We start from the raw sequence: 12,622 nt of genomic DNA, 5'->3' as shown, positions 1-12,622 counted from the left end.
ACAGAAATAAAAGGCAGGAACGTTCCCCCGGTGTTCTGCTGGAGCCACCTGGGGAACCTACTCGAGTGACGAAGAGCCCCTGGTTTCTAAATTCCCCTTCGGTCGCTGTGGTTTCTGTCGATTCCTGCAGCCTGCACAAGTGAGGGCTCCCACTGCGGACATGCTTCATGGCAAGGACAAATCTCGCAGCTAAGGCTCTGACCCTGTCCTGAGTTAAGCTGGGATAGTAAACACATCTTTCCTTCTATACCAATGTCAGTCTAGAAGTTGATCGTGAAGCCCATGGTTATGAAGCCTTATGATGTACCTTGTCACTTCACTCATTGAACAAAGGTTTATTGAGCACCTCATAGGAGCCTGGCGCCATCCTGGGTGTTAGGGACACCTGGCCAACAGCAGACATTGCATCTGTTTTCCTTTTAGGGAGAGATGGAAATGGCCTTTGAGGTTTTTGTTTCTTTAGGGCCTTTGAAAAGAAACTCAAATTGACTTCAGCAAAAGCCACTTGTTCTTGGAGGAACCATCAGCAAGGCCCTGCTCTGAGTCAGCTGCTCAGATGGCAGCTGAGCATGCCAGGCCTAGCTTTGGGCCAGTTGTTCCAGAAAAGCATCCCCAGGGGCTGCGGCAGAACACTCAGCCAGCTTCCTTCTGGCGTTTGTCGCCAGCGCCGATGAGCGGCAGCTGTTCTGTGTAACAACTGTCTGTTTCTCTGCCTGGCAGCCCAGGGAGTTAGAAAATCTGAAGTATTCAAAAGCTTTTAAGAAATCAACACCTTCCCTTTTGAAAGAGGTGTCGGAAGCTGGTGTGGAGGGGGCCTCCGTGGTAACATACATCACGGGGAGTGGCCTACCTGGACACAGACCTTGCCAAGACCTCTAACCAGAGCTGTGACCAGGTGGGATATGTCATTTGAGCTGAAAGCACAGTGTGTGATGGCAGGAAATGTCCACAGTGACTGAAGACCATGAAAATCTGTTCTCCATTCTTAACACCTCTTGAAGGCCAGGGCTTGGGGAGGAAACAGTACATTATTTTTCTCCTTTCTTCTTCGAATTCCTTTCCATCTTTAAAAAGAATATTTTCATTCTGCATTTACTGAGTACTTCTTTTCCTCTGTTTTTAAAAATCATTATTTTAAAAAATTACAGCTGTAATACAAGCTCTGCATAACACAAATCAACTTCCTAATCTCTTTGTTCATCAAATGCTTATTGAGTCCCCAGCCCAGGCCAGGCAGTGTCCTAGATGCTGGGATGTAGGAGTGAGTAAAACAGAGGTCCCTGCCGACCGCCTCCTTTCGCTTTCTCCTTAACCAGTTCTGCTTCCTAAGGGTAACCACCGTTGGCGTGTGTTCTTTCCAATGTGTGAGCATGCACACTTACACACACACCCACAATGTTTTTTTTGAGTTTCTGTTTGTTTGGTTTTTGTTTAAAAAGCTCTTTCTTCCACCTTATAAATACCTCACGGAACTACTTCATCTCTTTTTCACAGCTGCATAGTAGCTCGTTGTAGGGACATGACAAAATTTATGAAACCGATCCCCCATTAACAAACATCAGGCATCTTCGATTTTTCCCTGTAACAGTGCTGTAATGGCCACAGCCTCCCCATCCAGATATATCTTTGCCATCTTATGTATGTATCTGTAGCCATTCTGGGAGTAAGTTTCTAGGTTCATCGGGAATATGTATTTGAAATCTGATGAGTTGTTTCTTGCCCTCGAACCCATGGAAATTCAGCCCCTCCATTGACCACCAGCAGTCCTAGTGTTCCTCCTTCTTGTAAGAGAAAACCACCATGAACATCTGTGATGCTTTCATGCACAGCTTGACCGAGCATTCAGTTTTCTACAAAGTGCGGGTGTCTTGCAAAGCTGGGGAGTCAGAGCGGAGAGTGTTAATGATGACTGATGTGGGGGCAAACACGAGGCCACCCGATCACACCAACGGTCCGGTTCCCGATTTGCGCATTCGCCTTCCTGATGGACACCGATGACTCAAGGGGGAGTTAAGTCCCTGGGTGCTACATATCCTTTGACCCATCCCGTTTATTGGGAAATGTGCTTACCTGTTTGGGAAAGCTTAGAGTCTTTTCACAGACGATTCTGGCGCTGGCAGGCAGGTCAGGGAATTCATAGACTTGGATGGTGGGCGGCGGAGGCCCCTCCACCCAGCTCTTCATCTGCTCATATATGGGGCCTGGAGGTGGGGGGCTCAGTAGGGTGGGCACCTGGTAGTTCTCTTCGGAGCTGGTGAGAGCTTCTTCCAGGCCTCTCAGGCAAGGGGGACAGAGCCTGTCTGCAGGGGCCTCTGTGAGGATTTGGAGGCGGTTGGCAGGGGCCAGGCCTTGCCTCCCATGGAGCAAACACTTCCACCAGCCCTCGCTTTCCGGCACATTTTGTTCCAGAATGGTCAGGATGTCTCCTCTGCAGAAAGCCAGCTCGTCAGAGCAGTCGGGCTGGTTGTCATAAAGTGCTTTGGCCAAGAGTGTCTGGGGGCAGGGAGAGAAGAGAATTCATTGTTATCACCATTGCCAATGACCACTATACCAACGTCACTCACCTAGGAACGTTAGAGAATAGTCACAATGGCTATTTAATCTCGTTTCCTCAACCCCAGAGGCCCTTGTCTCTGTTATTTGCCTGATTTATTCCTACCCATCCTTGGGGTCTCAGGTGAAATGTCACATCCTTACAGAAGTCTTACCTGCACCCTGAAAGCAGGTTCAGGCTCCCTGATATGCTGTCGTGGCCCTGATTTAATTTGTGGCACGCAGTACCCTTGTAGTTACATATAGAGTGCAGTGTAGCACACAGTAGGGTTGAAATCCTAGCTCGGTGACTTCCTAGCTGTGCACCCTTGAGCAAATTATTTACTCTCTTTGGGTCTTAGTTTCCTTGTCTGTAAAATGGGGTTAATAATAATATCTACCTCATAGAGTCACTGTGAGAATTAAATGGGTTGATACGTATACACAGCTCAATGAACAGCGCCTAGCATTTAAAAGTGCTCGGTAAAGGTTGGCTGTGACTGTCATAATTATTATATTGCTCTTTGTTGGGTTGTCATTATTTTTCTCCTGAATTGGGTTGGAAGTTCCATGACTGCTGGGACCATATCTTGCTTTTTTTCTGCTCTGTCCCCAGCGTCAAGTGCAGACCCAGGTGCCTAGGAGATGCTAGGCAAAGGTTCCTGAATCCTTGCACGATGGAACAAAGACACAGGGGTTAGTAGTGACTTGTCTGTGGCCACACAGCCAGGATCAAAAGACAGTCAGTCTCCCTGATTCTCAGACCCACGCTTTTTTGCAGGCCACACGGTCCTCCAAAAAAATCACTCTTTTGCAATGGCAGTGATGGTTAATGCCCCTTCTTATTGGAACTTTCTGCTGTAATTAAATGAAGGCAATTTGTTTCTGTTGGGTTAACAGAATCACCTCCCTTGTTACGTCAGTGCATATTTATTACAGAAAAATTAGGACATATAGAGAAGCAAAAAGAAGACGATGAAATTTACCCACAGTCCCACCAGAGGTAACTACCCATACCATTTGGTATTTATCCTTCCAGTTGCTTTTTTCTTTCTTTAACTAAATTTAGTTAATTATACTTTTTATACCCTTAGCCTCTAATAGGTATAGTTTATGAATAAGGCAAAAATGACCAAACCTTCCATTACATTTGTTGAAAACTGTTGCTTTTTTGGCATAATAATGTTTTTCTGTTACAAAAATGGAATTGGATGGCCAAGGGCTGAAAAATACCACCTTAAACGCACAGTCAGGTCTGTGTGGATCTAGGGCAACGCTGCTTCACGAGCGTCTGAGAAGCAGAAATGGAATTAGATCCTTCACACGGGCAAATAGGCTTTGAAGACGCCTCATAAAATCCACTGCAACTGAGATCCTGGGAGAGCGTGACCAGCTTTTGCACATGAAACTTTTTTCTTACTACAAAAGCAATAAAAGTTCATTCAAGAAAGAATACAAATAAGGATAAACAATAGAAGAAATAAAAAAGTGCCACCGACCACAGGTTGCCACCATTGTCCCTTAGGTTTGTGTCTTTCCAGACCTTTTCTCGTGCATATTTTTTCATACACCCACCTAGAGCCATGGTTATGTTTTTAAAACTTAACGGGATCATATGCTACATACAGTTTTATAACCTGCATTGTTTTCACTTAAAAACAGATTGTGAACATCTTTCTGTGTCAACAAACAATTTTCAGTATCCTTTTAAATACCACCATGATTTTCCATTGTATGGATGAACCACACTTGTCCTTCCTGGTCTGGGGACATTTTAGCTAATTCCAGTTTTTAGCTGTTACAAACAATGCTGAAATGATCATCTTCGTAGATAAGTATCTGCAGCTCGTCTTGTTTATTTCCCTCGATAAATTTCCAGGTGGGAAGTTGGTGGGGGAAGTCCTTAGGGCTCTTCCTTCTGCGCTGTTCAGGGCCCTTCAGCACGGTCTGACTCATTTCTGCGTCCACCCACGGGAATGAGCCTGCCCTTTTCCTTGCACTCTGACCTACCCTGTTTAGCTCTTTGTTGGATGGCACATTTTCTTTTGAAATCTTTGTCAAGGAAGCTTGAAGTGTCTTTTAACACGTTCTTGCAAACACTCAGACTCCTCAAAACTACCGACCTGGCTGCAGCCTTCACGCCGCTCTGAGTGGATAATTCACACGTGCCTTGGGAAGGGTGTCACCTCCTTGCTGCGCTCCACTGTTAACTCATCTTTAAAAGAAGGAAAATAGTCCCGAAGAGTAACAGGCATGCTTGTGGTGAGGGCCATTGCTGCCTGTAGAGGTTTCCTCTCTCACCCATGGTGAACCCCAAATCCTCAGCTGAGCGGGGTGGCATGAAGTCTCAGTCGTCTGAGTGAGATTATGAGATTAAGTTGAGAAGCAGACTTGGAGCTAATTCAGAACATCACTGTCTCTCCGTGTCAGGCATGCTTAAAGTGTCCCATTGGGTAAGCCATTTGTTCCTTCACAAACTCAGCCAACACTTACTGAGTGTGCACAGCACTGTTCCCAGTGCTTGAGTTGTCAAGAACATGATTTTTGATCATGTCACTCCCCACTCTATGACCTCTCGATGGTTCCCCAGTACCCTTGAGATGAAGCCCAAACTCTGCCCAAACCTTCATGGCGCTGTGTAATTCTGCTCCTGCCCACATTTCTGGCCTCATGGTATCACTTCCTCACCAGTCCGCATGAGTGTCACCCTTACTGGGGGGCTCGAGTCCTTCGCAATGCTGTTCCCTCTACCCAAACCAGTCAGCAGATTCTCAGCCAGTGAATCCCACTCATCCTTCCAGACTCATCTTAAATGTTTCTTCCTCGGAAAAGGACTCCGACACCCAGGCTAAATTCGTTCTCCCCATTTTTCTGCTGAACACCTTTTCTTGTCAGCCCTTATGACACTTGTATGTACAGTAATTCACTCTTATCTGTGGTTTTGCTTTCTGAGTTTTCAGTTACCCATGGGCAACTGTGGTCTGAAAATACTAAATGGAAAATTCCAGAAGTAAACAATTACTAAGTGTTAAATTGCGAGCTGTTCTGAGTAGTGTGATGAAATCTCACACCGTCCTGCTCCCTCCCGCCCAGGATGTGAATCATCCTTTTGTCCAGTGGATCCACGCGGTGGGCACCACCAGCCCGTTAGTAATTGGTAGCCTTGGTTGTCAGATGGCTGTTGCAGTATCACTGTGTTCATGCTCAAGGAACCCTTCTTTTACTTAATAATGGCCCCAAAGCACAAGAGTAGTGATGCTGGCAATTCAGATATGCGAAAGAGAAGTTATTGTTGTTAATCTCTTACTGTGCCTAATTTAGAAATTAAACTTTCTCATTAGTATGTATATATAGGAAAAACACGGTATTTATATGGTTTGGTACCATCCGTGGTTTCAGGCATCCACAGGGGGTTGGAACACATCCCCGCAGATCAGTGGGGACGACTGTAATTCATCAGGTGGGCAATTACGTATTCTGCATCTGTTTCCCTGCTAGAGTGTAAGTCCCAGGAGAGCAAGGCTGCACCCTCTTCGCTCTCACCACATCTCAAGCTCCCAGCACACAGGAGGTGCTGTGTGGTGAGTTAATGGGTGGATAAGGATGAGTAATGTGATGCCCTCATGTCCAAGTCTTTGGGAGGTAAAGAGACACACAGCACCAAGATGAAAGCTCCCATTTGTGTTTAGATCAGGTCAGAAGGAAGCTCTCTTTGGCCGTCTGCCCACCCATTCCCTTCAGGAAGAAGGACCACTGAGACATCCGGAAGATGGACCTCAAGCCCTGGCTAGCCTGCGCACCCCATTACTGTCCCTTGACTGTGTTGTGAGCAGGTTCCACGTGAATGTGGGTGCTTGGCTTGGAGGATACAGCAGAGATGAAGCGTTTAGTGGGAATAGGGTTTTAGAGTCTTAGAAAGAGTATCGATTAAAGGTCAAGACTTTGTGAAGTTACATGCTACTTTGCAGATTTTCTTTTCTTTTCTTTCCTTTTTTTGGAGAGGAAGATTGTCTCTGAGCTAACATCTGTGCCAATCTTCCTCTATTTTGTATGAGGGATGCTGCCACAGCAGGGCTTGATGAGCAGTGTGTGGGTCCATGCCCGGGCCAAAACAGAGCATGCAAACCGGCTGAGCCCTGTAGATTTTCTTTTCCAGTTAAAGTTTCTGGCAAATAATTTCTGTTCAGTAGGAAAAGATAACTTGAAACGTTACAGTTTATTACTTTGTCAAACTTTAACTAGATCTGTATCTAGCCCTGAAATCCTATCCTCATATTCCTTTATTAAATTGCCTAGAAATACCTAGATCTTCAAATGCCCCTTGAGCTGGTCTTAACATTTTTCTGGTTCCCTCATTAATTAATCAGTTTACTAAAATCTTTGACACAAGTTCATTTTCTATTTGCACAAGAATCACGATCTTACTTTTGAAAATTATGTTTTGTCCACACTCGGAAGAAAAGGGAAAATAAAAACAATCTCTAGACGGTCATCATGAAGTGCATTTAAAACAGTCTTAAAAGAAAAAGCCCAACATCTGAAATGTGCTCGCAGTTGTCTAAAAATAAGAATGTGTGTATGTTCAGACAGAGCAGTTGTTATAGTACGGCAGCTGCGCTGGGGTGTCCAGATTGGCATCAGCTTGGCTGGTGGATTCGCCTGTGGTGAAAGGCAGGGATGTTTCTCCAGAGAACAATGGGCTAGTATGATCATCCACCCTATTGGGCATCCACAGCTGTCCAAGAGGGAAAACGACAGTCTTATTCTGGAGACATGGTTTACGTTGTCCTTCCAGCCTGCAGTCTCCGTTGCAGCAGCCCCCACCTTCCAAGGGTGTAAATTCCCAGAAAAGGAAAACTCTCAATATGTTGCTATTACACGATTCCCTTCAGTATGGTATTTCATTGTAATCGGCGGGGGTGTCTCTGGACATTTCGTGCAATCAACTAATGTCTCAGAGTTTTGTTTTGTTTCGTTTTTTTAAGATTTTATTTTTCCTTTTTTCTCCCAAAGCCCCACTACATAGTTGCGTATTTTTAGTTGTGGGTCCTTCCGGTTGTGGCACGTGGAATGTCACCCTAGCATGGCCCGACGAGCAGCGCCATGTCCGCGCCCAGGATCCCGAACCGGTGAAACCCTGAGCCGCCTAAGCGGAGCGCACGAACTCAACCACTCGGCCACGGGGCCGGCCCCTGTCTCAGAGTTTTAATAACAAAGACTATCAAAGTTTATGTCACAAAAGAAGAATTAAACATATGTGAGAAGTCTCGAGGAGTTCCTCACCTAGATGGGAGGGGAAACACTGAGATATTGAATGGGGGCCTATTTTGGGTTGGGTACAGTCATTATGTCACTTAATTCTCAGAAACCTCAGAGGTAGGTTTTCTTATCCCCATTTTACAGATGAGGAAACTGAGGATCAGAGCGATCAAACGACTTGTTCAAGGTCACTTGGACTCCAACTGCTCTCCCCACATCCATTATTGCAGGGTTCCCCTTACAATCCTTTCCCTAGACACCAGCCAGAATGACACTTTATACACATAAGTCAGATCACGTGAGGCTCTTCTTTAAAAACCTTCAACTGCTCAGAACCGCACTTAGAACAAAACCGAAACTCCCCCGATCGTGCTGCCCCGTGGACCTCCTGGCCCACCGCTCCTCCAGCTGCAGGGTTGTCTTACTTTTCTCGATGCACTAAGCTTGCTCCCACCTCAGGACTTTCGTCCTTGCTATTCTCTGCCCAGAACACTCTTCTGCCAGATCTTTGCAAGAGTGGCTCCTTCTCCTTCAGATCTCAGCTCACGCATCATCTCCTACATAGGCTGTCTCTGACCAGTCATGCAAGGCTAGGCTCCTGCTCCACATCCACGCAGGACTTGGAGATGATCAGCCTCCAGGCGGGTTGAAGAAAGAATCCAGTCTGGGCGAGCCAGACCTTTATGGACAGGCAGGCAGCGCGGGGAGAACAAGTGGCAGCAGCAGCAGCAAACATTCATTGTGCGCCTATGTTCCTGGCACTGTGCTAAGCTCTTTATAGGTAACAGATGGAAACAATTGACAGGCCACTGCAAAGGATCCTAATAACAACTGCAATTGTCGCTGAGGCCACTCACAAGGCATTTTTTAATAGGGTGTTAATTTGGAAATGTTTGTGTAGATACTGAAGAGATGAAGGAGGATGTAGGTTTTTATTTTTATTCCCTGTGGGCACACAGGCAGTTAGATTCCGGGTACGAGGGAAGTAATCTTCTTAACCAGTTGCTGAAAAGGGCATTTCCGCCAAATGCCCATCTTTGTACAACAGCTGGGAAAGGGGAAAGGAAAATGAATAAGCATTTGAAAGGAAGAAAGGGAAGGAGCTTTGGGGAAACAAAAGCAAAGAATAAGCTTCCTTGTTCTCACAGTGATGCTCGCCTCTCTGGGGAGACCGTCACACAAGGCCAGGTGCAATGTGCTCAGCTATGTTGAATCAGCAATGAGCCATGGGAGTGATGAGCTACAACTGGGGAAATCTGGGATGCCATTCATTTGCCAAGATTGTATGGAGCATCTACTGTATGGGCGGTGCTCTGCTGGAGATACAGCCCTGAACAAAACAGCTCCCGATCTCATGCCCATGTCCATTCTAGTGGAGGAGGCAAACTCCAATCAAATCAGAAGTAAACATAGGGTTTCTGCTTCTCTTAAGTGCAAAGAAGGAAATACAGGAAGTTGTGAGAAACTATGAGGGCAGCTGCAATGTGGTGATGGACGAGGCTTGGGGAAAGTTCCCCTGAGGAACGGGCCCTGGAAGCTGTGACCTGGGGGTGAGTCGGAGTTAGTCAGATCAAGAGTGGAGGACAGATCACCCAGGCAGAGGAAGAGAAATATGTGAGGACCAGAGGGAGGGAGGGAGGGGGTGAGTGTGTGTGTGTGTGTGTGAAGCGGGTGGTGTGTTGAAGGAACTGAAAGATGACCAGACTGGCCAGAGAGAAGTAAACAAAGGGTCGGGGGCTTGAGTTCTGTAGTGGTTGCTGTTTATATCTGGTTGCTGGGGGGAAAAGGGGTTGGAGGGAGCCAGCGGGAAGCCAAAGAGGCCAACTGCCCAGTCAAAGTGGGAGATGCCCATGGCTCAGGCAAGGGTGGAGGCTGGACTGCAGGTAGCCGTACAGAGGAGTTGGTGAAGCATTGCATGCACTTTGAGGTGAAACCTGAAAGAAGGGCAGGATTATAATTGCCAGAGAAAGGCAGAGGGACACACTATGGACCAGGGAAACTAAGAGGCAGAGGGAGGGAATTGGTCCTCATATTTCTGTCTCCTGCAGTGGCATCAAGAGCCATCAGCAGCAGCGACAGTTCTGAGCAGAACCAGGTTAGATGAGCCTGTAGGAACGCCACCTGCAGAAGCTGCAGCTTTATGCCTCTCCGTCCTTCCTGTAACCGGGATGGTAAGCGCCTCTCCAGACCAGGAGGGCGGGCCCAGCTCTGCAGTGGCTGCACCCGTGCTGGCCCGCCGAGGGCTCAGCTTGCCTTTCTGCTTTACTTCCCATTTTCATTTTCTGCAGTTCACTTGAAAGAGCAAAGCTGCAGGAATCAGAGTGGTAGAGTTGGGTGGGGGCCTTGGATGTCATCTGCTCTGTTGTCCTCATGTTAGAACTTTGTGGTGCCTGAGACTAGCAGAGGTTAAGCGACCTGACCAAGGGCACACAGCAGCAGGCAGTAGGGTGGGAATTCAAACTGGAGTCTGTCTGACTCTGAAGCCTGTTATTGCTAATTCACTGCACAGCCTCCCCAAGGTCAGGTCACTCTCCTACTCTAATCTGCTAAAGTCTAAATGCACATAAATTTAGAAGGAGACGGTTTAAGGACGTGTATAGGCAGGGGCAGCAATCTCAGACAATTATAGGAGCTGGGCAAGAGATGTAGATAAGTGAGGCAGGCCAGGTGTAAGACATTTGGGAGTGGTGGAGACTGTGGCATGCTCAGACAGATTTTAAGATATAACTACTTGGGCCAAGTGAAGTACTCTGCTGCTGAGTCCAGCCCACTGCTGGGGTCTTAGAGGCCCCGCCCTGGTTTCCTTTGTGAACCAAAAGTTAGTAGGCAGGGGTAGGGAGCACTTCTGCCCAACACAGGACTCCTCTAACAGGCAATCTTTGCTCCGAAGACCCCCGTTATTTTTTGTCCAAGACTGTGTGGAGGCTGCTTGCAATCTGAGGTCTCTCTTCCCTCTCCTGCTCGCTTCCCTCTTTCCCTTCACAGGAGTCAGATCCACGTCGTAGCCCAATCCTTCTTCCTCCTTTCACAAGTGCTCTCCCACCCCCTAAAGTCTTGGACTCCTGAAATTAAAATGTTAGTGGCCAGGGGATAGGAGAATCCTGAGATGGTTTCCATCAAACTAGCCAGAAGATCACCATTTCCCCGGGAAGGTAAATCAGACCACGAGGTCACCAGCAGGAAGCAGCAAAGAAATAAGTGCCCCCAAACAATGACAGAGACTGTCAACGTGGAAGAGACCCTGAGCCCGACGTCACAGAACTTCGTTGTTAACAAGATGGGCATTTTTCTTCCACTGAAATCCTTCTTTGAAAAACGTCCGTATTATCCTTTTAGCTTCCTTTTCACAGACTCCATGACTTACTTCTAAGAATTCTTAGTTTTAGGGGCAGGTGGCGGAATGGGTCATAGTTCCCCTCTGAGGGCCTTGAGACAGTACTTAGTTATATACAAGCCAGTTTTTTTAAAAAAACACACACTGTAAATATGTCAGATCCTTTGACATATGGGAAATGTGAACCCCTGAAGTTCATGAAGGATTCCGTCGATGTAGGAGCTTTTACTCTGAGATCAGTGAAACAGCCTCTTACATCTCTTTATGAGGCAGCTGAACCCAGACTCAGAACATCGGGAGAAGATGCAGAATGGAGAAAGCTCTTTGATCGTCTTTTAAGACAACCATCTCCCCTCGAATGGACTTGGGAGCATTTCATGTTATGTAAATACGTAGATAGGCTCGGGGAGATCAAAGAGAGAGAATGGTCCTCTCTGTTGGCTTGTGAACGTTTATTTCCCATCATATTTTAAAGCACATTATGTTAAGGAAAAAAAAAGAGCCAGAAAGAAACGTTTCCCAGAACATAAGAAAAATCCCCTCACCACCTCCATTTTCCCACCCACATTCTCCAAAAAGGGAAGAAAGACAGAGGAAGCAGGATAACTCAGAGGAAGAAACGCAGTATCTGCATGACATTCCTTTTGTGAGAGATTTTGATGGTAATAACACTCTATGAGGTAACCTCCAGAAAGATGAGGAGAGAAGAAATGTTTGTAAGGAGTCACAGCAAAGACGATCTGGGGAGGCTCCCCACTCCACAGACCCCCCATAACCACGCAGACTTCCTCTTACACATTGTGTGTGTTGGCAAATATTATTCTCCTATAATTACTCAAAGAGGCGAAAAAGCCTCTTCAATCTTCTGGATGCATATGAGTCAGGCACATGCTAATTTTGTTGTTTACTGTTTAGTCGATGCCTCATTAATAAGAATAGCTCACAATTTTTCACTGCTGTGCCAGGCACGGTGATTAGTAATTAGCACTGATTATCTCACTTGGTGTTCACAACCCCATGAAGAAGGTATTGTTACTACGTCCCATTTAAGAGATGAGAAAGCTGAGGCACAGAGAAGGTGAGTAAGTAGCTTAAGGTAGCTCAGTGAACAAGGAACAGAGCCAAGATGGGAACACAGGCAGTTTGGTCTCCAGAGTTGGCCCTTTTAGCCTACAAATCATAGGGCTTAGCCACAGACTCCTTCATACGATGGCATGTGCATTTTGACAGATGAATGGATGACAAAGTGTGCCTCTGGAGGGAGAGATGCTAAGCTGATAAAAACATTTAATTCAGACACGTTAAGTTGTCTAGTTATATACCAGAATTAGATTGTGCGCCAGGAATTCGGGAATTAGCTTAAATGTAATTACTGGTAAATGAGGATACATTTATATAACAGAATACTATACAGCCATTAAAAAGAACGAGGTGGAGTTTATATGAGCTGAAATGGAACAACCTCCAAAACAGAGTATTAAATTCTAAACATGAGCA

General features: G+C 46.3%; 1 protein-coding gene across 3 annotated transcripts in view; it reads right to left on the bottom strand.

Moving 5' to 3' along the window:
• The window catches only part of CASS4 (Cas scaffold protein family member 4), a 38,886-nt gene that overhangs the window by 14,983 nt on the left and 11,281 nt on the right, over positions 1–12,622 (bottom strand). For all 3 annotated transcript variants that reach the window (XM_070247218.1, XM_014735296.3, XM_005604798.4), the window contains one exon: positions 2,071–2,493. In XM_070247218.1, the coding sequence (XP_070103319.1) occupies positions 2,071–2,493 (423 nt within the window). The remainder of the gene's footprint in view (positions 1–2,070; positions 2,494–12,622) is intronic.

The sequence above is a fragment of the Equus caballus genome, chromosome 22 (genome assembly GCF_041296265.1).
Source record: "Equus caballus isolate H_3958 breed thoroughbred chromosome 22, TB-T2T, whole genome shotgun sequence".
NCBI lineage: Eukaryota > Metazoa > Chordata > Mammalia > Perissodactyla > Equidae > Equus > Equus caballus.
This window is presented reverse-complemented; position numbering and strand designations above follow the sequence as displayed.